This window comes from Nerophis ophidion, linkage group LG11, assembly GCF_033978795.1.
Source record: "Nerophis ophidion isolate RoL-2023_Sa linkage group LG11, RoL_Noph_v1.0, whole genome shotgun sequence".
In the NCBI taxonomy this organism is placed as follows: Eukaryota; Metazoa; Chordata; class Actinopteri; order Syngnathiformes; family Syngnathidae; genus Nerophis; species Nerophis ophidion.
The window spans coordinates 22,214,258-22,240,811 of NC_084621.1; the positions used below are offsets into that span (position 1 = coordinate 22,214,258).

General features: G+C 35.2%; 1 protein-coding gene and 3 non-coding genes across 5 annotated transcripts in view; all 4 read left to right on the forward strand.

Annotated features, from left to right (window-relative positions):
* Positions 1 to 609: 609 nt before the first annotated feature.
* Positions 610 to 681, forward strand: trnap-agg (transfer RNA proline (anticodon AGG)). The gene has a single exon. It is a non-coding gene; the product is annotated as a tRNA-Pro (tRNA).
* Positions 682 to 4,756: 4,075 nt separating this feature from the next.
* trnap-agg (transfer RNA proline (anticodon AGG)) lies at positions 4,757 to 4,828 on the forward strand. The gene has a single exon. It is a non-coding gene; the product is annotated as a tRNA-Pro (tRNA).
* A 4,299-nt stretch (positions 4,829 to 9,127) lies between these two features.
* Positions 9,128 to 9,199, forward strand: trnap-agg (transfer RNA proline (anticodon AGG)). Its single transcript has one exon. It is a non-coding gene; the product is annotated as a tRNA-Pro (tRNA).
* Positions 9,200 to 15,056: 5,857 nt separating this feature from the next.
* Positions 15,057 to 26,554, forward strand: part of bbs9 (Bardet-Biedl syndrome 9) — a 327,542-nt gene continuing 316,044 nt past the window's right edge. For both annotated transcript variants that reach the window (XM_061915390.1, XM_061915391.1), the window contains exons 1-3: positions 15,057 to 15,187; positions 18,575 to 18,815; positions 18,888 to 19,044. In XM_061915390.1, the coding sequence (XP_061771374.1) occupies positions 18,704 to 18,815; positions 18,888 to 19,044 (269 nt within the window). In that variant the 5' untranslated portion in view covers positions 15,057 to 15,187; positions 18,575 to 18,703. The remainder of the gene's footprint in view (positions 15,188 to 18,574; positions 18,816 to 18,887; positions 19,045 to 26,554) is intronic.

The window sequence follows — 26,554 nt, forward strand, 5'->3', positions numbered from 1 at the left end:
ATCAAGACATGATAACTTTTGTATATGGGTAGTTTTTAAAATGTTGAAGACTAAGACTGGGACCCCGGGACCAAACTTGAGGGGAGGTTGAAAAAAAAAGGATATTTTTTCATTACGTACTTTGTGTTGTTTTTTTCATTCAAACAGTTTTTTATGAACAAAAACAGCATAAAACATCCATCCATCCATTTTTTTACCGCTTATAAAACAAAAAAGTAAATAAATAAAAATTCCAACTTTGTATCGACAGATAAGCGTGAGAAAAAAATGAATAATAGTTGACATATTTTTTCGCATTTTCATCACTACGACGGGACCAAACTTGAAAAAAAAATAAATAAATAAAAGTGTATATATTGTATTGTTTTTGAAAATGAAAACTATTAAATTGGCCGCAGCGCCTCTGCTATAATGCATCTTATTCTTTGTCTAACTTCTATTTTTTGTATCCTTTCAGGAAAGTTTTCTTCGCAGTCCGCTTTAAAGCAGCTGTAATACATTAAATGGTCTGTAGATGGCGGTATTGTGCAGTTTCTTCCCAGCACAATGACGTTTCCACTGTTAACGTGGCATCAATTCTCTTTAAAAAATGATATCAGTTGCATACATGGCTCGTTGGTCTAGGGGTATGATTCTCGCTTAGGGTGCGAGAGGTCCCGGGTTCAAATCCCGGACGAGCCCTCCTTTTTAAAAAAAAAAAAATAATTTAAAGTTCAAATACTTCTGGAGATAAACTTTATGAACATCCACATCCGACCCGCCAAATATGAAAACAGAAATAATCATTAACTTAGGATTTAATGGCAGCAACACATTGCAAAAAAGTTGTCACGGGGAATTTTTACCACTGTTTACATGGCCTTTCCTTTTAACAACACTCAGTAAAGGTTTGGGAACTGAGGAAACCAATTTTTGAAGCTTTTCAGGTGGAATTATTTCCCATTCTTGCTTGATGTACAGCTTTAGGTTGTTCAACAGTCCGGGGTCTCCATTTAGGCTTCATATTGTGCCATAGATTTTCAATGGGAGACAGGTCAGGACTACAGGAAGGCCAGTCTAGTACCCGCACTCTTTTACTACGAAGCCACGATGTTGTAACACGTGGCTTGGCATTGTCTTGCTGAAATAAGCAGGGGCGTCCATGATAACGTTGCTCCAAAACCTTTTAGCATTAATGGTGCCTTCACAGATTTTTTTCATTTTTTTTTTTTTCATCAAAAACAAAGTTTTTAAGAACAAAAAGCGCATAAAACATTAACAAATAATTAAATAAATATTCCAACTTTATATTGAAAGATAAGCGTTACAAAAAAATATGTTTTTAATTGTTTTTTGGGTGGGGGAATGTTGCGTTGTTTTGTGTTTGCCATAAAAAACAGGGTTTTGTTTCTTTTTTGTGTTCTATAAAAAAAATGCATGAAACTAACAAAAAAAACAACTAAAAAAATAACAAAATAATAAAAACTTATAATCGACGGATTGATCTCGAGATTTAAGCATTTGAAGTAATATATATATATATATATATATATATATATATATATATATATATATATATATATATATATATAAATGTGTGTTTTTTTAACACTTTTATGAGTGTGACGATTTAGGATCCCTGAGAAGTTTAGTGGGATTTTATTATTATTATTAACTACTGCTTAAAATATGAATAACAACTCAAAATCAATGTTGTAAATTATTGACATTTTTAAGGCTCCTTTTTTTTTTAAACATAATTTATGTCTGGGTTTTTTCATTAAAAAAACTGGGTTTTCATGAAAAAAAATCGCATAAAACATAAAAAATAATAAAATAAAAACTACAATTTTGTATGGAGAAAAAAATATATATGAAGAAATTTTTATGTTATTCTTTCCTTGAGGTTTTTTTTCCCCATTAGTTTTAACAAAGATACAATGTCATGCAGAGGTGTACTTATAACAATAACTGAATCAAGGCTCCAATTCTCATCAACAAATACATTTTTTAATATTTTTTGGGGTGGGGGGGGGATATTGCATTGTTTTGTGTTTGCCATAAAAAAACAGTTTTTTTTTTCTTTTTTTGTGTGTTCTATTAAAATGTTCTCTTACAAAAACGGCATGAAACAAACAAAAAAACTAAAAAAATAACAAAACAATAAAAACTTAGAAACGACAGATTGAGCTAAAGTTGATCTCGACATTTAGGCGTTTAAAGTAAAAAAAAAATGGTATGTTGTTTTTTTTAACACTTTTATGAGTGGGACAGTTTAGGATCCCTGAGAAGTTTAGTGGGATTTTATTATTATTATTAATTACTGCTTAAAATATGAATAACGACTCCAAATCAATGTTGTTATAAATCATTGACATTTTTAAGGCTCCTTTTACTTCACATAAATATTACACTTTTTATTTTAACGTAATTTGTGTTGTTGTTTTTTCCATTAAAAAAAAAAAGTTTTTTCATGAACAAAAATTGCATAAAATATAAAAAATAATCAAATGAAAGCTCCAACTTTGTATGGACAGATAAGAGTTAGAAAAAAATAAATATTAGATGACACATTTTTTAACATTTTAATGTTAGTTTTTCCTTGAGTTTAATCCTTTTCCTTTCTTTTTTTTCATTAGTTTTAACAAATATACAATGTCATGCAGAGGTGTACTTATAACAATGACTGAATCAAGGCTCCAATTCTCATCAACAAATCCATTTTTTAATATTTTTTGGGGGGGGGGGGAAACATTGCTTCTTTTTTTGTGTTTCCCATAAAAAAATTCCAGGATTTTGTTTCTTTTTTGTGTGTACTATAAAACAAAACTTAAATATTCTCTTACAAAAACAGCATGAAACAAACAAAAATAACAAAGTAATGGTGTTTTTTTGGGTTTTTTTTTAAAACCGGGGTTTTCATTAACAAAAGGGCATAAAACATAACAAATAATAAAAATAAAAACTCTAACTTTGTATGAAACCGATAAGAGTTTAATATTAGATGACACATTTTTTCACATTTTATGTTATTCTTTCCTTGAGGTTAATCATTTTTCTTTCTTTTTTTTCTTTAGTTTTAACAAAGATGCAATGTTATGCAAAGGTTTACTTATAACAATGACTGAATCAAGGCTCCAATTCTCATTAAAAAAAAAATCCACTTTTTAATATTTTTTTTGAGGGGGGAATATTACATTGTTTTGTTTTTGCTATAAAAAAAACAGGGTTGTGTTTCTTTTTTGTGTCTATAGAGAAAAACTAAAATGTTCTATGACAACAACAGCATGCAACAAACAAAAAAATAACAAAGCAATAAACGGATTGATTTGACACAACGCTTTTCTTTATTGCGTACTTTTGTGTGTTTTTTTTCATTCAAAACGAGTTTTTTATGAACATCCATCCATTTCTACCGCTTATAAAACATAAAAGGTAATTAAATAAATACTTCCACTTTGTATTGTACAGATAAGCGTGAGAAAAAAATAAATATTAGATGACATATTTTTTTACATTTTTATCACTGCGACGGGACCAAACTTGAGGAGAACCCTAAAGCAGGGGCGTCGCCAGACAGATTTCCCTGGGGCACGTGCCCCACTGTTGATCTGCAGTGCCCCAGTAAAAATTTCACCAATAAAAAAAAACGCTTCAGAGTTTTAAGTCTACATAACATAGACAACATCGCACATACTACTTAGTATGGTAATTGATTGCTACTGTATTCACTCCACGTAACAATGAGCACATGGCTAATTAATATGGTAATTTATGCACGTGTGGATCGAGACTTGGTTGAGAGAGAGAGAGGGGGGGGGGGAGGGGGTGCGAATCACTGCTGTGGTAGGTAACGTTAGCCAACAACAATTTGTTAATTACATTATTTTGATTTTGATTTGACTCAAACTGTAACTCCTAGATGGATATCAGAAAGTTATTCGCCTGCAGCAGGGATGAAGCAGCAGGAATGAGAGAGTAAGTGAAGTCCTAGCTAGCTAGCCACACAACAGTTGTTCATTTATTCTACTACTGTGGCTTTATTGTTTTGTGTATATTTTATAGTTTTGTGTATCTGAAATAGGATTAGCCACATTGCCATAAATGGAAATTAAATCATATAAAAGAACCCAGAGATGTAGGTGTGCTTTATTTTTTGTTTTACTTTTGTAGATGTTAAATTTGCAGATGATTACTGCAATATATATTTCAAAAAGATGCATTGCTCTTCCTTTTTGCTTTTACCAGTAGCAGTTTAGAAGTCGGGAGTAAAAAAGTGCACAAGTAGGTCAAATGCATTAGTTAATTTCAGGTGGTTAATCAAAGATCCATAACACATAATCTGCTATGATTTCATAGTTTAAAGCACTATTTATGTATTTTTTATGATAAATAAGTGCTAAAAATGTTTTTGCTTGCGCTCTTTGCACGCTCACATTAATTATTTGTGCCCCAGGTGTGCCCCAGTACAGTATTAGGTCTAGTGACGCCCCTGCCCTAAAGGTTAAAAATAAAATAAAAGTGTATATATTGTATTGTTTTTTAAAATGAAAACTATCAAATTGGCCTCCGCACCGCTGCTATAATGCATCTTATTCTTTGTCTAACTTATATTTTGTGAATCTTTTCAGGAAAGTTCTCTTCGCAGTCTGCTTTAAAGCAGCTGTAATACACTAAATGGTCTGTAGGCGGCGGTATTGTGCAGTTTCTTCCCAGCATAATAAGACTTCCACTGTACTACGTGGCATCAATTCTGTTAAAATGTATCATTTCGCATGGCTCGTTGGTCTAGGGGTATGATTCTCGCTTAGGGTGCGAGAGGTCCCGGGTTCAAATCCCGGACGAGCCCTCCTTTTAAAGAAAATAAAATAATGTAGAGTTCACCAACTCTTTGGAGCATCAAATCTCAGTTTGGGAACTGAGGAAACACATTGTTGAAGCTTTTCAGGTGTAATTATTTCCCATTCTTGCTTGATGTAAAGCTTAAGTTGTTCAACAGTCTCTGTTGTGCTATTTTAGGCTTCATATTGCACCACACATTTTCAATCGGAGACAGGTCTGGATTACAGGCAGGCCAGTCTAGTACCCGCACTCCTTTCCTACGAAGCAACGCTGTTGTAACACGTAACTTGGCATTGTCTTGCTGAAATAAGCAGGGGCGTCCATGATAATGTTGCTCCAAAACCTGTATGTACCTTTTACAGATGTGTAAGTTACCCATGCCTTGGGCACTAGTACACCCCTATACCATCACACATGCTGGCTTTTACACTTTGCGCCTAGAACAATCCGGATGGTTCTTTCCCTCTTTGGTCCGGAGGACACGGCGTCCACAGTTTCCGAAAACAAATTGCAATGTGGACCTCTCAGACCACAGAACACTTTTCCACTTTGCATCAGTCCATCTTGGATGAGCTCGGGCCCAGTCAAGGCGGCAAAGTTTCCGGATAAATGGCTTTGGCTTTGCATAGTAGAGTTTTAACTTGCACTTACAGATGTAGCGACCAACTGTAGTTACTGACAGAGGTTTTTTGAAGTGTTGCTGAGCCCATGTGGTGATATCCTTTACACACTGATGTGGCTTTTTGATGCAGTACCGCCTGAGGGATCCAAGGGACCCTTTGATGATATTACGGACTGTAGATGGTGAAATCCCGAAATTCCTTGCAGTAGCTGCTTGAGAAATGTTGTTCTTAAACAATTTGCTCAGGCATTTGTTGACAAAGTGGTGACCCGCGCCCCGTCCTTGTTTGTGAAGCTGCTTTTATACCCAATCATGGCACTCACCTGTTCCCAATTAGCCTGTTCACATGTGGGATGTTCCAAATAAGTGTTTTATGAGCATTCCTCCACTTCCTCTGTCTTTTTTCCCACTTGTGCCAGCTTTTTTCAAACATATTGCAGGCCCCAAATGAGCTAATATTTGCAAAAAAATAAATTTTTTCTACCCGTGTGAACCTGAAATACCTTGTCTTTGAAGTCTATTCAATTGAATATAAGTTGAAAAGGATTTTCAAATCATCGTTTTCTCTTTTTATTGATCATTTACACAACGTGACAACTTCACTGCTTTTTGGGTTTTGTATTAAAAGGGGCATACAACGTAAACAAATAAAATTAAAACTTTATATTATTGTAGCTGAGATAGGCGCCAGCGCCCCCCGCGACCCCAAAAAGGGAATAAGCGGTAGAAAATGGATGGATGGATATATTATTTTATATGATATTTTTGTATCTTTTCATCAACGTTTTCTTAGCAGTCCGCTTTAAAGCTGCTGTAGTACACTAAATGGTCTGTGGGCGGCGGTATTTTCCTGGATGAGCCCTACTTTAGTTTACTGCAGATTTTATTTAACTATTGATTAAAATATGAATAATAACTACAAATAAATGTTGTTTTAATTATTGAAATTTTTAAAGCTCCATTTACTTCACATATATTGTACACTTTATTATTACGTAGTTTGTAATTTTTTGCTTTTATTTTCATTAAAAAAACTGTGTTTTCATGAATAAAAAGTGCACAAAACATAAACAAATAATTAAATAAATACTCCAAATTTATATCGATGGACAAGCGTGGGAAAAAAAATATTTTTTTAATAATTTTTTGGGAGGGAAATATTGATTTTTTTTGTCTTTGGCATAAAAAAAGGGGTTTTGTTTCTTTTGTGTCTTCTATAAAGAAACTAAAATGTTTTCTTACAAAAACAACATTGAAAAAAAACAAAAAAATAACAAAACAATAAAAACTTAAATCAGCCGATTGCACTAAATTTAATCTCAAATTTTGAGTGTTGGAAGTAAAAAAAAAGTGAAATATATATTTTTTTAACACTTTTATGAGTGGGACACTTTAGGATCCCTGAAAAGTCTAGTGGAATTGTATTATTATTATTTTTAACTAATGCTTAAAATATGAATAACGACTCAAAATCAATGTTGTTTTAAATTATTAACATTTTTAAGGCTCCTTTTATTTTACATAAATATTACACTTTTATTTTAACGTAATTTGCGTTTTTTTTTTAATTAAAACCCCTTTTATTTAAAAATATGAATAATGACTACAAATCAATGTTTTTTTATATTATTGACATTTTTAAAGCTCCATTTTCTTCACATATATTGTACACTTTTTTTATTACGTAGTTTGTAATTTTTTGCTTTTATTTTCATGAACAAAAAGTGCACAAAACATAAACAAATAATTAAATAAATACTCCAAATTTATATCAACTGACAAGCGTGGGAAAAATAATAATTTTTAAATAATTTTTTGGGGGGGAAATATTGCATTTTTTGTGTTTGCCATAAAAAAAGGGTTTTGTTTCTTTTGTGTCTTTTATAAAGAAAACTAAAATGTTCTCTTACAAAAACAACATTAAAAAAAACAAAAAATAACAAAACAATAAAAACTTATAATCAACGGATTGCACTAAATGTAATCTCAAATTTTAAGTGTTGGATGTAAAACATTTATATATATATATATATATATATATATATATATATATATATATATATATATATATATATATATATATATATATATATATATATATATATATATATATATATATAAACATTTTTTTAACACTTTTATGAGTGGGACGCTTTAGGATCCCTGAGAAGTTTAGTGGGATTTTATTATTATTATTAACTAATGCTTAAAATATGAATAACGACTCAAAATCAATGTTGTTTTAAATTATTTACATTTTTAAAGCTCATTTTACTTCATATAAATATTACACTTTTTATTTGAACGTATTTTGTGTGTTTTTTTTTTAAATTAAAACCATTTTTAAAAAATATGAATAATAACTACAAATCAATGTTGTGTTAAATTATTGACATTTTTAAAGTTCCTTTTACTTCACATAAATATTACACTTTTATTTTAACGTAATTTGCGTTTTTTTGTTAAAACTTTAAAAAACATATATGAATAATAACTACAAATCAATGTTGTTTTAAATTATTGACATTTTAAAGCTCCATGTACTTCACATATATGATACACTTTTTTGATTACGTAATTTGTAATTTTTTGTTTTTATTTTCATTAAAAAAAAAGGGTTTTCACGAACAAAAAGTGCACAAAACATAAACAAATAATCAAATAAATACTCCAAATTTATATCGACGGACAAGCGTGGGAAAACAAAAATTTTTTTAAAAAATTTTTTGGGGGGAAATATTGAATTTTTTTGTGTTTGCCATAAAAAAAGGGGTTTTATTTCTTTTGTGTCTTCTATCAAGAAAACTAAAATGTTCTCTTACAAAAACAGCATTAAAAAAAACAAAAAAATAATAGAACAATAAAAACTTATAATCAACCGATTGCACTCAATTTAATCTCAAATTTTAAGCATTGGAAGTAAAAAAAAAATGTTATAAATATATATTTTTTAACACTTTTATTTTTGACACTTTAGTATCCCTAAGAAGTTCAGTGGGATTTTATTATTATTATTATTAACTACAGTTTAAAATATGAATAACGACTCAAAATCAACATTGTTATAAATTATTGACATTTTTAAGGCTAATTTTACTTTATTATATTTATATATATATATATATATATATATATATATATATATATAAATATATATATATATATATATATATATATATATATATAAATATATATATATATATATATATATATATATATATAATTTGTGTGTTTTTTTTTAATTAAAACAACTGGGTTTTCATTAACAAAAAGGGCATAAAACATAAAAAAGTATTAAAAAAAAAAAAGTCTGATCAGTAAGCGATATTATAAATATTTGTTCACATTTTTATGACTGAGACAGTACCAAACTTGAGGAGAGTCTTAAAGGTAAAAAATAAATAAAATAAATAATAAAAGTCTATATATTGTATTGTTTTTGAAAATGAAAACAATCAAATTGGCCGCCGCACATCTGCTATAATGCATCTTATTCTTTGTCTAACTTCTAATTTTTTGTTATATTTCCAGGAAAGTTCTCTTAGCAGTTCGCTTTAAAGCAGCTGTAATACACTAAATGGTCTGTAGGCAGCAGTATTGTGCAGTTTCTTCCCAGCATAATGAGACTTCCACAGTGTACGTGGCATCAATTTTATTTAAAGAATGTTAACGTTTGGAACATATGGCTCGTTGGTCTAGGGGTATGATTCTCGCTTAGGGTGCGAGAGGTCCCGGGTTTAAATCCCGGACGAGCCCTCATTTTTCTTTATATTTAAAGTAAAGTTCACCAACTCTTTGGAGCATCAAATCCAGTTTGCAGTCCCATAAGTAAGTAAATCCATATTATACAATTACTTCTGGAGATAAACTTTATGTTCAGTCCTCTGCATTATAGCTCAGGGGTGGGCAAACTACGGCCCGGGGGCCACATCTGGCCCGTTGGTCCATTTCATCCGGCCCGCCAAATATGAAAACAGAATTGAGCAAATATCTGTTTTGAGAAATGCCACAAAAAAACCCCCAAAAAAACTGGTACTAGACTTGGATGCAGTGGCAACAAAAAATGATCAACAACACCCCTCCCGCTAAACGCAAATGTAAGGGTCTACCCTTTAATACCATTTAAAATAGAGTTTCTTTGTTTTCATATAGTTGAAAATAGAATTGTTATGATTTAAACAGCCCATGTTTGAGTAGTCCACTCTTAGTTCCAACACATAAGGTATGTTTTAAGATGAGCCATGTGCTCGCCCGGCACGTCTGTTAATTTTCAAAAACCAATGTGGTTCCTCAGCCGAAAAGTTTGCCCACCATTTATGTAGCTACTTGGCGTACCATTCTAAGTTATGGTTTGGCAATTTCATCATGTCTTACCCTTCAAAGTTTAAGTTTGGTTACGTTGCTCATCTTTGTTAACTCCGTCTGCTACTTGGGTATTAAACAGTACCATGATTCAAAGTAGCTTTGTATATGGCTTTTTAAAAGCCCAAGATATTATTTGAAACATGTTGCATCAAAATTCGTCTTAAAATGTGATATATAATAGGATGTGTTAAGACATATTACTCATTAACTTTCTTTTCTTCTAAACAGGTTGCCCATCTTTGTACTCCTTCTGCTATGTGGGTATTAAACAGTACCATGATTCAAAGTACCCTTGTATATCACTTTCAAAAGTCCAAGATATTATTTAAAATGTGTAAACATTTTGCATCAAAGTTTGTTTCGAAATGAACAGTTTGGTTACGTTGCCCATCTTTGTTAACTCCGTCTGCTACTTAGATATTAAACAGTACCATGATTCAAAGTAGCTTTGTATATGGCTTTTTAAAAGCCCAAGATATTATTTGAAATGTTTTGCATCAAAATTCGTCTTAAAATGTGATATATAATAGGATGTGTTAAGACATATTACTCATTAACTTTCTTTTCTTCTTAACATGTTGCCCATCTCTGTACTCCTTCTGCTATGTGGGTATTAATCAGTACCATGATTCAAAGTATCCTTATATATCACTTTCAAAAGCCCAAAATATTATTTTTAAAATGTGTAAACATTTTGCATCAAAGTTTGTTTTGAAATGAACAGATTGGTAACGTTGCCCATCTTTGTACTCTGTCTGCTACTTGGGTATTAAACAGTACCATGATTCAAAGTAGCTTTGTATATGGAATTTTAAAAGCCCAAGATATTATTTAAAACGTTTTGCATCAAAATTCGTCTTAAAATGTGATATATAATAGCATGTGTTGAGACATATTACTCATTAACTTTATTTTCTTCTAAACATGTTGCCCATCTTTGAACTCCTTCTGCTATCTGGGTATTAAACAGTACCATGATTCAAAGTAACCTTGTATATCACTTTCAAAAGCCTAAGATATTATTTTTAAAATGTGTAAACATTTTGCATCAAAGTTTGTTTTGAAATGAACAGTTTGGTTACGTTGCCCATCTTTGTACTCCGTCTGCTACTTGGGTATTAAACAGTACTATGATTCAAAGTACCCTTGTATACAGCTTTCAAAAGCCCAAGATATTATTCAAATGTGCAAACGTTTCGCATCAAAATTCATCTTGAAATGTGATGTATAATAGGATGTGCCTAAGGTTCATGTGTTCAATATATAATAATCTTTGTAATTAACACATGGTTTCATATCGTTTGATAAGGTTTTAAACTGTATGATTAAAATAAAGAACATTTGGGGAGAATATGACATATTTTGTATTTTTGCCATAAAAAACATTTAGTTTTTTTCTTTATTAAAAAAAGGGCATACATTTTTTTTTTACCGCAATGAATGGATCTGACATTGATCTATAGATATTTAAGTGTTAAAATAATTAAAATAAATGACTTATTTTTTAGCACTTTTTATAAGTGGGGGCCCTATGGATCCCTGACACTTTTAGTCAGATTTCTTTGTCATTCTTAAAAAAAAAAATAATGTATCAAAAGCAATGTTATTACAAAATATTTACCCATTTAGGACTCCAAATAATTTACATCAAATGTTCGAGTTGGAAATTTTTTTGGGGGGGAATAATGCATATTTTGTCTTTTTGCCAATAAAAAACAAGGGTTTTTCTTTGACAAAAAAGGCATTAACATTTAAAAATTAATAACTGTATGTCAACAGATATATTTGCAGTTAATCTATAGTTATTTTAGCAGTGCTGGTTTGAAAAAAAAAATATATATATACACAAATCAGGCTTGTTTTTAACACTTTCTTGACAGAAACCCCTTTAACAAGCAGTGCAGCTTTAACAAGCGGTGCACGCTCCAGCAGCGGGAGTACATTTTTGGCAGAGAATCACTTTTTGGGACAATAGTGTTGTGTTGTATCCTGCCTCAGACAGACTAGGTGACCATAGATCAAACTGGTTTGATATATAACCGCAAAACATAACACCACTCTGTTCTTGTTTTATCTCTCAACAGCCACTTCCGGTTCTTTTTGTTTCATTTATTTAATTGAACGGTTTTCCATACAATATACAAAAACTAAGGCCCTTTTCGTACGTAACCATTCAGCTAGAGCAATTGACACAGCATAATGAAATTAATCAAATGAAAGACAATCCTCATAAAAATAAAACTTGTTGAGAAAACAAAAGTAAATATAAGAGACAAAACAAAGGAGGTAGAATAAATACATACATTTAATAATAAAAACAAAAACGGGGCTTAGGGTTACACATGTATATATACACACACACACACACACACACACACGCACACACACACACACACACACACACACACACACACACACATATATATACATACACATATACACACCCATATATATATATATATAGTATATATACATATACACATATACACACACACACTCACACACACGTATATATATATACATACACATATACACATCCATATATATATATATATATATAGTATATATACATACACATATACACACACACACACACACACACACACACACACACACACACACACACACACACACACACACACACACACACACACACACACACACACACACACACACACACACACACACACACACATATATATACATACACATATACATATACACACACATATATATATAGTATATACACATACACATAAACATATACACACACACATATATATATATATAGTATATATACATACACATATACATATACACACACACACATATATATAAATATATATAGTATATAGACATATACATATACAGACACATACATATATATATATAAACATATATATACAGTGTATATATATATATATATATATATATATATATATATATATATATATTAGGGGTGGGCAAATTAATGCGTTAATTACGAGTTAATTCATCACTCTATTAACGCCGACAATTATTTTATCGCACATTTGCGTATGTTGTTTACATGCTTTTATTCTGTTAACGCCTTTTCTTAACAAGATGGCGACGCCCGGACGGGCTTCGGCGTGGAGGAGCTCTTGGTAAAGATGGAACATTGGGCAAAAATAACGGACAATTCTGCAAATTTCATGGCTGGATTACAGCGTGGTCACTCCGGGATCACTTACGACCGCCAGACAATTCTGAATGTGGATAGATCGGGCCGTTTTGGACTGAATGAAGCGTGCTTGCTAGACCGGCTAGCTAGCATGGGAATACTTTGCCGGCTACATCCAGCGGCCTGTGAAGCAGCGGAGTATTTGTGTTGTCTGTCTATTTATGAATAATGCGGATGAGGCGTGTTGGCTGAGTTCTTAACGTTTACTTTCAGAGCGTGCATATCACAACATACAAGATGATGTCATGGCGACACACAACCTATACCGGGCTACCGCACATGCTCGCCACTCCTGTTGCATGCTGGGTAGGGTAGTTTTTTTTTCCCTGCCTCATAACATCCCAATATAGTACCAGATATATGATGCGTTCAGTTTATCAAAGCACCAAGCAAACAATCGGAAAATTCCCATCATATCAATTCCTAGATATGGTCTTAATTATTTTAAGTGCACTACGCAGAATAAACACAACATTATTAATATTGCTACTACGGATAATTTGATCAAAAATTCCCTAAAACAGCCCACTACCTGTAATATAGGTTTTTGGAACATAAGATCCCTGATAAAAAAAAGGTTTCTGCTGTTACCTCAGAAGTTGCCTGTTCAGATGTTATGATTGTGGCTCAGAGATTTGTATGTAGATTATATTTATTTTCCATAACAAAGAGGACAACTTAAATACTCTGGCAGTGGCAATAAGCTTAAATGTTTGTATTTACATTTTTTGAGTTGATTTTCATAAAATATGCTATTTAACTGCTACTGTTTAACAAGGACTGATTTAAATTGTGTTTGCACAACAAATGTTTTGGCGCTTTTGTTCATGTGGGAGAATATTCCAATAAAGGTGGACTACACACTACTTTTGAATTCATTATTGGGCTTTGTGTATACAATGCAGTTAATCGCGATTAATCGGAGAAATAGTGCGATTAACTTCGATTACAATTTTTAATCGTTGCCCAGCCCTAATATATATATATATATACACACACACACATATATACAAATAAACACACATATATATATATATATAGTATATATAAACACAGATATACATATACACAAATATATACATATAAACACGCATATATATGGTATATATACATACACATATGTATATATGTATACATATATATGTGTATATATATATATATATATATATATATATATATATATAAACACACATATACATATACACAAATATATACATATAAACACGCATATATAGTATATATACATACACACACACACATATATATGTATATTTATATATATATATATATATATATATACACACATAACAATTCAATACAATGACCTCTAAGCCAGTGGTCCCCAACCTTTTTGTATCCGCGGACCGGTCAACGCTTAATAATTTTTTCCCGCGGCCCGGGGGGGTGTCCTTTTTCTTTTTTTTTTTTTTTTTCTTCTTTGTCATGAAAAAGGGACGTTTCTGTCATGAAAAAGGGAGTTTTTTTTAAGGTTGGTGCACTATTTGGAAGTGTATATTGTGTTTTTTATGTTGATTTAATTTAAAAAAAATAATAATACATTTTTTTTATTTTTTATTTTTTTTATAAAAAATTCTTCTGCGGCCCGGTGGTTGGGGACCACTGCTCCAAGCTACTAAAGCCAGTGTGAATGTGTTACACTTTAAAACTTATATATTTTAAAACTTAAAAAAAAAAAAATAAATAAATAAATGAATATATATATATATATATATATATATATATATATATATATATATATATATATATATATATATATATATATATATATATATATACATATATATATATATGTATATATATATATATGTATATATATATATATATATATATATATATATATATATATATATATATATATATATATATATATATATATATATATATATATATACACATATATATATATATTACCATTCAATATACTGACCTCTAAACTACCAAAGCCAGTGTGAATGTGTTATGCTTTAAAACTCAAGTTCCCATCATGCATCTCTTTTTCGGTCATGCGCACTGCAGCCCGCTTCCCCCCAGTAGCTGAGCGTCAGTGCCATGACAACAGGACGATGGCTTCCAGACGGCGACGAATGTGATTTCAAGCACAACAAGGACCAGCGACACGCCTAAAGCTATCGCCGGAGTTGATTTGGAGCCGGGAGGTAAGAGAAAAACATTTGTCCTGCTGAGTGGCCACCGGATAACTCGCGGAAGTCGCTAATTAGCTCGCAAAGTCCGCTAGTTAGCATCCAGCTAACACACCTGTGTCTGTACCGCCACTTCACATTTTAAACTTCACCTTTTTCACACGCTCAAACCACAAAGTCAACCTTCGAATATCTTAGTAGTACATGTTCCTATCTGTCTTAGGCAACTCTTTTATACATGAATACTACCACACGCTGTTTAGTTGAGTATTTTTTTTGAAGGGACAAGCGGTAGGAAATGGATGGATGGAATGCACATTAAGATGGGACATTAAGCTTAAAGACAGATATGTTCTGCAGCTGACTATAGCTCATTTCCATCTGCAGTCCCTGGCTACTTAAATTAAAGGGGTACAAAAATCATGCAATAAAATAATAAGTACAATGTGCAATGACAATCAATCAATCAATGTTTACTTATATAGCCCTAAATCACTAGTGTCTCAAAGGGCTGCACAAACCACAACACAAACCACTACGACATCCTAGGTGGGCCCACATAAGGGCAAGGAAAACTCACACCCAGTGGGGTGGGGGGTGGGGGTCTCGTGGTTGGGGGCGTAGTTAAGAGGCAAGTATTTCATATATATATATATATATATATATATATATATATATATATATATATATATATATATAAGAAATGACTTTCAGTGAATTCTAGCTATGTGTATATATATATATATATATATATATATATATATGTGTGTACCCCGCCTTCCGCCCGATTGTAGCTGAGATAGGCACCAGCGCCCCCGCGACCCCAAAGGGAATAAGCGGTAGAAAATGGATGGATGGATGGATATATATATATATATATATATACACACAAATAAAATTAATACTTGATTTTCAGTGTTCATATATTTACACATATACACACACATAACACTACTCATTGTTGAGTTAAGGGTTGAATTGTCCATATTCTCTGTCACTATTTTTCATATGCATGCACAGCTAGACTCTCTGGCGGTGGTGTCAGAGAGAAGAAGTCTAGCTAAACTCCTAGCCATTATGGACAATACCTCCCACCCACTACACTAGGACCTTACGGAGAGAATGAGCACGTTCAGTGGAAGTCTCAGTCTCCCAAATTGTAACACGGAACGACACAGGAGGTCCTTCATACCGACAGCCATCAGACTGTATAAACAGTGTAATGCATATGTTCTTTGACTGTACTTAAATGTAGAATATATGTAGAATATATTTATATTATTCATATATATATAATATATTATATATATTATATTATTTATTATTATCATTGGGGCGGTATAGCTCGGTTGGTAGAGCGTCCGTGCCAGCAACTTGAGGGTTGCAGGTTCGATCCCCGCTTCAGCCTCCCTAGTCACTGCCGTTGTGTCCTTGGGCAATACACTTTACCCACCTGCTCACAGTGCCACTCACACTGGTTTAATGTAAAAATTAGGTATTGGGTTTCACTATGTAAAGCGCTTTGAGTCACTAGAGAAAAAGCGCTGTATAAATATAATTCACTTCACTTCACATTGTTTATTGTGAGCAAACTGTGGTGCTGAATTCCTCTTTCGTTCTCGCTCGCGCTCTGGCTCCAGCTCCAACCCCGTCTCTCCTCCTGGCTGCTGCTTATAACAGAGCGACAGGTGATTAGATAACAAGGCCCAGGTGGGCCATCTACGCACCTGTCGCTTATTTCGAGGGCGATCCTGGCAACACCCCGCTTCGCTGCAGGGTTAGCTTCAGAATAACAATGTTATTACAAAGAATAAGAGACCTATTATACTCTTGAAATGTTGGTCCTACTTAAAAATGCATGCGTTTAGTTGTGTTCAGAGTTAAAAAAATATTACCGTATATTTTGGACTATAAGTCGCATTTTTTTTCATGGTTTGGCCGGGGGTGCGACTTATACTCAGTAGTAGGGTTGGGTATCGATTGGAACCGGGACTAACTTTCCGATTCTTCCGGAATTGTTCAAAAGTTTGCAGTCCGAATCCGGTAAGTAAAACAATATATATGCAATTAATAATGTGTTTTGCGCCAACGTTGAGGCAGCTAACAAATTAGCCCGCGTATTTTTTCATAGACAATTTACAACCTGCTAGCCAGGCTCCGCGATGTGCTCAGCGTACTACGTTCACTGTAGCGGCAATGGGGAAAATGTCGGTGCCACAGACGGAAGAGTGCCACAGAAAGGTCACTGCACACATAGTCAAAAGACTGTCCCTTTTCAGAGGTGGAATCTCCAACATTTAGGTCGGTTAAGCAACAACGTTAAGAGCTAAGCTAATGGATACTGGGCTAAACAGTAACTGCAACATTACATGTTTGTTTATGTTTGCAGGGATATGGTGAAAACTCTCAACCCAAAATACATATCACCTTACAGGGACTACCTGTCAAACACATTGTACAAGAAGAATCAGAATCGAGAATTGTCAGGAATCGGAATCGAAACAAAGAATCAGAATCGGAATCGTTCGAATTCAAACGATACCCAACCCTACTCAGGAGCGATTTATGTGTGAAATTATTAACACATTACCGTAAAATATCAGATAATATTATTTAGCTCATTCACGTAAGAGACTAGACGTATAAGATTTCATGGGATTTAGCGAGTAGGAGTGACCGATTGTTTGGTAAACGTATAGCATTTTTATATGTTATAGTTATTTGAATGACTCTTACCATAATATTTTATGTTAACATACCAGGCACCTTCTCAGTTGGTTATTTATGCGTCATATAACGTACACTTATTCAGCCTGTTGTTCACTATTCTTTATTTATTTTGAATTGCCTTTCAAATGTCTATTCTTGGTGTTGGGTTTTATCAAATAAATTTCCCCCAAAAATGTGACTTATACTCCAGTGTGACTTATATATGTTTTTTTCCTTCTTATGCATTTTCGGCAGGTGCAACTTATACTCCGGAGCGACTTATACTCCGAAAAATATAGAAATGGCCCTTACGTAAATACATTTTAAAATATTTGGCTTCTTGGCTCTCTCAGCCAAAAAGGTTCCCGACTCCTGGTCTAGAATGACACCTGGGTAATGATATTCACTAACATTTTGTATTATTTCCTTATCCACAGTTATATTTGGAAAGGATGACATTTTATATATGTTTACAAAACTCATTGTTGCCGTTTTCTTAATGTTTAATGTCTGCATGCATGAAATGAAAGTAAAACCATGTAGCTTCCTGTCAGTACAATGCGTCTTCCCGGATTAGTTGCCTTTTCCACCTGCTCAGCACTAAAGCTTCTTTCTCCCCCCGCCCCACTTCTCCTCGGTCTTACTGTCCTGTGAGGTCACGTGACTGTCCTGCTGCTTCCCTATTGGCCGCAGGTGTCAGCGGAGGCGAGGCACGCTCCTGGCAGGAAGTAACCAGTTTTGCGGTGATCCCGCCGTAATCCCGCGACACGCGACAAGAGTTGTGACCCGCTCCCCCGTTTGTCGTGTCCAAGCAGAGGCGCCATGTCTCTGTTCAAGGCACGAGACTGGTGGTCTGCAGCCCTTGGCGAGGGGGAGGAGTTCGACCAGGGGTGCGTCTGTGTGGGAGACGTGGACAACAGCGGCAGCGGACACGGTTCGGACCGAACCCGGAAAATGGACAAAAACCCCAGTGATTGTACACGTTGAACTTTCCCCTCTTCTGCAGACAAGGTGGTGGTGGGCAGCTTCATGGGCATGCTGCGGATCTTCTCCCCTCACGCCAGCAAGCCCAGCGAGGAGGGCCAGAGCTCAGCCGAGGCCCAGCTGCTGGAGGTCCACCTTCAAAACGCCATCATCCAGGTGGAGCTGGGGAAGTTTGTCTCGTGAGTAGACTTGTCTGGGGGGGAGTGGGTCTCAAACTCAACCCCGCCCGTGCTGCACCAAGTGTGTCCTTCATAATCATTTCCATATACAGACTTGGTCAAAAGTTTACATACACTTGTAAAGAACATAATGTCATGGCTGTCTTGAGTTTCCAATCATTTCTACAGCTCTTATTTTTTTGTGATGGAGTGATTGGAGCACATACTTGTTGGTCACAAAAAACATTCATGAAGTTTGGTTCTTTTATGAATTTAATATGGGTCTACTGAAAATGTGCTGGGTCAAAAGTATACATACAGCAATGTTAATATTTGCTTACATGTCCCTTGGCAAGTTTCACTGCAATAAGGAGTTCTTGGTAGCCATCCACAAGCTTCTGCTTGATTTTTTGACCACTCCTCTTGACAAAATTGGTGCAGTTCAGCTAAATGTGTTGGTTTTCTGACATGGACTTGTTTCTTCAGCATTGTCCACACGTATTTGTCAGGAGTTTGGGAAGGCCGTTCTAAAACCTTAATTTTAGCCACGCCTTTACCACTTTTGACGTGTGTTTGGGGGTCATTGTCCTGTTGGAACACCCAACTGCGCCGAAGACCCAACCTCCGGGCTGATGGTTTTAGGTTGTTCTGAATCCTCCCTTTTCATTGCCCCCTTTACTCTCTGTAAAGCACCAGTTCCATAGGCAGCAAAACAGGCCCAGAGCACATAATACTACCACCACCATGCCTGACGGTAGGAATGGTATTCCTGGATTAAAGGCCTCATCTCTTCTCCTCCAAACATATTGCTGGGTATTGTGGCTAAACAGCTACATTTTTGTTTCATCTGACATCACATGGACAAAGATAAGACCTTCCGGAGGAAAATTTTGTGGTCAGATGCAACAAAAATTGAGCATTAATGAACCAAACTTCATGAATGTTTTTTGTGACCAACAAGTATTTGCTCCAATCACTCTATCACAACTAAATTCAGAATGTTTATCATGGTTCTTCTTCTTTGTACTTTGTAAACACTTTAAGTTTGAAGAGTTCCTTGAAGTGGATTATATGAGTTCATTGTTTGATTGCTTTTGCTGAATACATTCCATAATTTTATTCAACATACAGATATACTGAAGGTTTTAAGTGTTGTACGTGCATACAAATGTTTTAAGTTACATTTTTGTTACAAGTGTATGTAAACTTTTGACCACGACTGTAAATGTAACGTTGTGGAAGTAATGAGCTCCCCTGGTGGTTGTCAGTTCACCTGAGAGAAGATGCTTCTTATCCATCTGGGAACTTGTGTTGGCAGTTTGAAGAAAGCAAGAGTCAGACTCACAACGTTTTCTTTTAGATGTTGTCTATTATTCACAATCCATAAGTAAGACAAAAACACATTTGTTTTCTCTTCATTCACTGTTGGCGTTAAAGCACTTTTTGTGTCTTTTTACGCATCAAAATAAAAAAGGACACGCATTTCCAGAAGTCCGTACGTCCCTGGGACGGGGATTTTCAAAGTCTACCTTTTTAACTTCATCCTGTGCCGTGTCTCCAGTAAATGACTTTTTTTAGTCTTTGTGAGTCCATGGAAACTTCGCTTTTATTTCCCGCTCGATTGACATAATTCGAGAATTCCACCTGAAAAGTTAAAAAATGTGTCTCCTCAGTTCCCAAACGTTTACTGAGTGTTGTTAAAAGGAAAGGCCATGTAACACAGTGGTAAAAAGGCCCCTGTGCCAACTTTTTTGCAATGTGTTGCTGCCATTAAATTCCAAGTTAATGATTATTTGCAAAAAAAACAACACGTTTCTCAGTGTGAACATTAAATATGTTGTCTTTGCAGTCTATTCAATTGAATATAAGTTGAAAAGGATTGGCAAATCATTGTATTCTCTTTTTGTTTACCATTTACACAATGTTCCAACTTCACTGGTTTTGGGTTTTGTAGTATGAATCTTGAAATGCTTAATATTGGCACTGTTGGCGTTAACACACTTTTTGTGTCTTTTTACGCATTGAAACAAAAAAGGACGTGCATTTCCAGAAGTCCGCAAGTCCCTGGGACGCAGATTTTTAAAGTCAACCTTTTTAACTTCATCTTGTGCCATGTCTCCAGTAAATGACTTGTTTTAGTCTTTGTGAGTCCATGGAAACTTCACTTTTATCTCCTGCTGGATCAACATCGTTTGAAAATTCTACCTTAAAAAATCAAAAATGTGTCTCCTCAGTTCCAAAACGCTTACTGAGTGTTGTTAAAAGGAAAGGCCATGTAACACAGTGGTAAAAACGCCCCTGTGCCAACTTTTTTGCAATGTGTTGCTGCCATTAAATTCCAAGTTAATGATTATTTGCAAAAAAACAACAAGTTTCTCAGTGTGAACATTAAATATATTGTCTTTGCAGTCTATTCAATTGAATATAAGTTGAAAAGGATTGGCAAATCATTGTATTCTCTTTTTGTTTACCATTTACACAATGTTCCAACTTCACTGGTTTTGGGTTTTGTAGTATGAATATTGAAATGCTTAATATTGGCACTGTTGGCGTAAACACACTTTTTGTGTCTTTTTACGCATTGAAATAAAAAAGGACGTGCATTTCCAGAAGTCCGCACGTCCCTGGGACGCAGATTTTTAAAGTCAACCTTTTTAACTTCATCCTGTGCCATGTCTCCAGTAAATGACTTGTTTTAGTCCTTGTGAGTTCATGGAAACTTCACTTTTATCTCCCGCTGGATCAACGTCGTTTGAGAATTCCACCTGAAAAGCTTCAAAAATGTGTCTCCTCAGTTCCCGAACGTTTACCAAGTGTTGTTAAAAGGAAAGGCCATATAACACAGTGGTAAAAACGCCCCTGTGCCAACTTTTTTGCACTTTGTTGCTGACATCAAATTCCAAGTTAATGATTATTTGAAAAAAAAAAAAAGAAGTTTCTCAGTTGAAAAATTAAATATCTTGTCTTTGCAGTTTATTCAATTGAATAGGGAAATAGTTGAAAAGCATTTTAAATCATTGTATTCTGTTTTTATTAACAAATTACACAATGTTCCAACTTCACTGGTTTTGGGTTTTGTAGTATGAATCTGGAAATGCTCAATATTGGCACTGTTGGCGTTAAAGCACCTTTTGTGTCTTTTTATGCATTAAAATAAAAAAGAACGCGCATTTCCGGAAGTCTGCGTGTCCCTAGGACGCAGATTTTTAGAGTCAACCTTTTTAACTTCATCCTGTGCCATGTCTCCAGTAAATGACTTGTTTTAGTCTTTGTGAGTCCATGGAAAGTTCACTTTTATTTCCCGCTGGATCGACATCGTTTGAGAATTCCACCTGAAAAGCTCCATAAATGTGTCTCCTCAGTTCCCAAACGTTTACTGAGTGTTGTTAAAAGGAAAGGAACATTAAATATCTTGTTTTAGCAGTCTATTCAATTGAATATAAGTTGAAAAGGATTTGCAAATCATTATATTTTCTTTTATTTACCATTTACACAATGTGACAACTTCACTGGTTCTGGGTTTTGTTGTATGAGTCATGAAATGCTTAATATTGGCACTGTTGGCGTCAACACACTTTTTGTGTCTTTCTATGCATTAAAAAAAAAGGATCCGCATTTCCGGAAGTACGCGTGTCCCCGGGACGTGGATTTTTAAACCAGCATAATCTCCCTTTAGCGCAAATTAGCATTAGCCTGAAGTCTCTCACGAGCGCAGCGCTCCACACTGTTGTCGTCAAACAGAAAAAGGATTAGACTCTTTAGTAGTGTGCCGCTTGTCTAAATCTAAAGTAAAATTCAGGCTGGTGGCGATACTTTGTGCAGTGTGTCTGGTAACATTTTAAAATCTGTGTAATTTAAAGGCCTACTGAAATGAGATTTTCTTATTTAAACGGGGATAGCAGGTCCATTCTACGTGTCATTGATCATTTCGCGATATTGCCATATTTCTGCTGAAAGGATTTAGTAGAGAACATCGACGATAAAGTTCGCAACTTTTGGTCGCTAATAAAAAAGCCTCGCCTGTACTGGAAGTAGCAGACGATGTGCGCGTGACGTCACCGGTGTGAGGGCTCCTCACATCTGCACATTGATTACAATCATAAACACCAGCAGTGCGAGCGATTCTGACCGAGAAAGCGACAATTTCCCCATTAATTGGAGCGAGGGTGAAAGATTCGTGGATGAGGAAAGTGAGAGTGAAGGACTAGAAAAAAGAAAAAAAAAAGACGAGGGCAGGAGCGATCCAGATGTTATTAGACACATTTACTAGGATAATTTTGGAAAATCCCTTATCTGATTATTGTGTTACTAGTGTTTTAGTGAGATTATACAGTCATACCTGAAAGTCGGAGGGGTGTGGTGGCCCCCAGTGTCTCTGAGTGAAGCCATGGAGGAGCCAAGAAAGTCACAGCTGCCTATTTGACAGCTGCTGCAGGAAGTACGACACAAGCTCCGCTCATGTTTACGGTAAGAGCCAACTTATTACCACAATTTTCCCACCAAAACCTGCCGGTTGACATGTGGTAGAGAAACATGTTCGCTTGACCGCTCTGTTCCATAGTAAAGCTTCACAACAAACAAAGAAACACCGGCTGTGTTTGTGTTGCTACAGCCGGCCAAAATACACCGCTTTCCACCAAATGCTTTCATCTTTGTTGTATCCATTATTAATTGAACAAATTGCAAAATATTCAGCAACACAGATGTCCAGAATACTGTGTAATTATGCGATTAAATCGGACGACTTTTAGCCGTGAGTGGTGCTGGGATAAAATATCCGCTACAACCAATAACGTCACAAGGACGCGTCAACATAAGCGTCATCATTCCGCAACGTTTTCAACAGGACACTTTGCTGGAAATTTAAAATTGCAATTTAGTAAACTAAACCGGCCGTATTGGCATGTGTTGCAATGTTAAGATTTCATCATTGATATATAAACTATCAGACTTCGTGGTCGGTAGTAGTGGGTTTCAGTAGGCCTTTAAAGGCCTACTGAAATGAGATTTTCTTATTTAAACGGGGATAGCAGGTCCATTCTATGTGTCATACTTGATCATTTCGCGATATCGCCATATTTTTGCTGAAAGGATTGTAGCTGAGATAGGCGCCAGCGCCCCCCGCGACCTCAAAAGGGAATAAGCGGTAGAAAATGGATGGATGGATGGATTTAGTAGAGAACATCGACGATAAAGTTCGCAACTTTTGGTCGCTAACAGAAAAGCCTTGCCTTTACCGGAAGTCACAGACGATGACGTCACCCGTTGAGGGCTCCTCACATCCTCACATTGTTTTCAATGGGAGCCTCCAACAAAAAGAGGTATTCGGACCGAGAAAACGACAATTTCCCCATTAATTTGAGCGAGGATGAAAGATTTGTGTTTGAGGATATTGATAGCGACGGACTAGAAAAAAAAAACGCGATTGCATTGGGACTGAATCAGATGTTTTTAGACACATTTACTAAGATTAATTCTGGGAAATCCCTTATCTTTCTATTGTGTTGCTAGTGTTTTAGTGAGTTAAATAGTACCTGATAGTCGGAAGGGTGTGTCCACGGGTGTCTTGAGGCCAGTGTCTGATGGAAGTTGACGGCACAAGCTGAGCTGATCTCCGGTAAGTGCCGACTTATTACCACAATTTTCTCACCTTAAACTGCTGGTTGACATTTGATCGGGATCCATGTTCGCTTGACCGCTCTGATCCATAGGAAAGTTTCACCTCCGGGAATTTTAAACAAGGAATCACCGTGTGTTTGTGTGGCTAAAGGCTAAAGCTTCCCAACTCCATCTTTCTACTTTGACTTCTCCATTATAAATTGAAAAATTGTGAAAGATTCAGCAACACAGATGTCCAAAATACTGTGTAATTATGCGGTTAAAGCAGACGACTTTTAGCTGTGTTTGTGCGGAGCGCTAATATTTCCTAACAGTCCGTGACGTCACGCGTACATGTCATAATTCCGCAACGTTTTCAACAAGAAACTCTCGGGAAATTTAAAATTGCAATTTAGTAAACTATAAAGACGGCATTGGCAAGTGTTGCAATGTTAATATTTCATCATTGATATATAAACTATCAGACTTCGTGGTCGGTAGTAGTGAGTTTCAGTAGGCCTTTAAGTGTTGCTGCTCTGGGGAAATCCTGTTCCAGCGCTAAAAACATCACAGGGAAGAACAAATAATGGGGTTATTCTGCATGAATGCGTTAACTTACTTACATTCAACTCTTTATACAGTGTTTCCAAATAGCCTGTAACAGAAGTACATATTGCACCATTCAAACATCAGGGCCACTTTCCACTAAATGAGCGTTTACAATTTATATCCTGCAGGTGGCGCTGCCTCCCTGTAGTTTCCTGGTCCTTTGTGCAGAAGCTGTGGAGGTCTGCTTGTGTGTGACACACTGTGATGTCTGGTGGCTGTATTATTTTCAATGTCTACATTTCTATGCAAGAACCTTTATGATGGGAATTACGTCTCTATCAGGGAGCATTTTCACCTTAGTGAGTGAGCGGAAAAGCGGTATTTATGGAAGTATTATTGGAGCAAAACTATTTGCAAATGCGTACCTCAATCTGTGCGTCTGTACACTGATTCACGTGTCCATGCACAAATTTGTGTGTCTGTACCTTAATCTGTGTGTTTTTTTTGGTTTGTTAGTTTTTTTACATAAACAATACACAACAATACCATCCATCCATCCATTTTTTTACCGCTTGTCCTTTTCGGAGTCTCGGGGGGTGCTGGAGCCTATCTCAGCTGCATCCAATTCCAAAACCAAACCCGACCCATTCACGTTCAGAATAGCAACAAACAGAGGAATTGAGAGGACACACAAACATGACACAAAACAATCCAAAAGCAGTCAGGCAAAAAATTAATATTATCAACAACAGTCTGCGATGAGATAACGACTTGTCCAGGGTGTACACCGCCTTCCGCCCGAATGCAGCTGAGAAAGGCTCCAGCGACCTCCCGCGACCCGGAAAGGGACAAGCGTTAGAAAATGGATGGATGGATCAACAACAGTATCAATATTAATAACAATTTCAACAGAGTAGTGATTTTTAAAAAAATCTCTCATTGACATGAGCATTACAGACATTTATAAAAAAATATAAACATTTAAAAAATGAACAATAATGTCACTGTGGCTTACATTTGCATCACATCTCATAAGCTTGACAACACATCGTGTCCAATATTTTCCAGAAAGATAAAATAAGTCATATTTTTGGTTCATTTAATAGTTCAGTCTGTGTGTTTAATCGGTTGGCCGTGTGTGTGGTATTTTGTGTGTGGTATGTAAAAAAAACAAAATCTGTCTGTCCGTATTTAAGGTTAAAGTAGCAATGATTGTCACACACACACTAGGTGTGGCGAAATTATTCTCTGCATTTGACCCATGACCCTTGATCACCCCCTGGGAGGTGAGGGGAGCAGTGGGCAGCAGCGGTGGCCGTGCCCGGGAATAATATTTGGTGATAAACCCCCAATTTCAACCCTTGATGCTGAGTGCCAAGCAGGG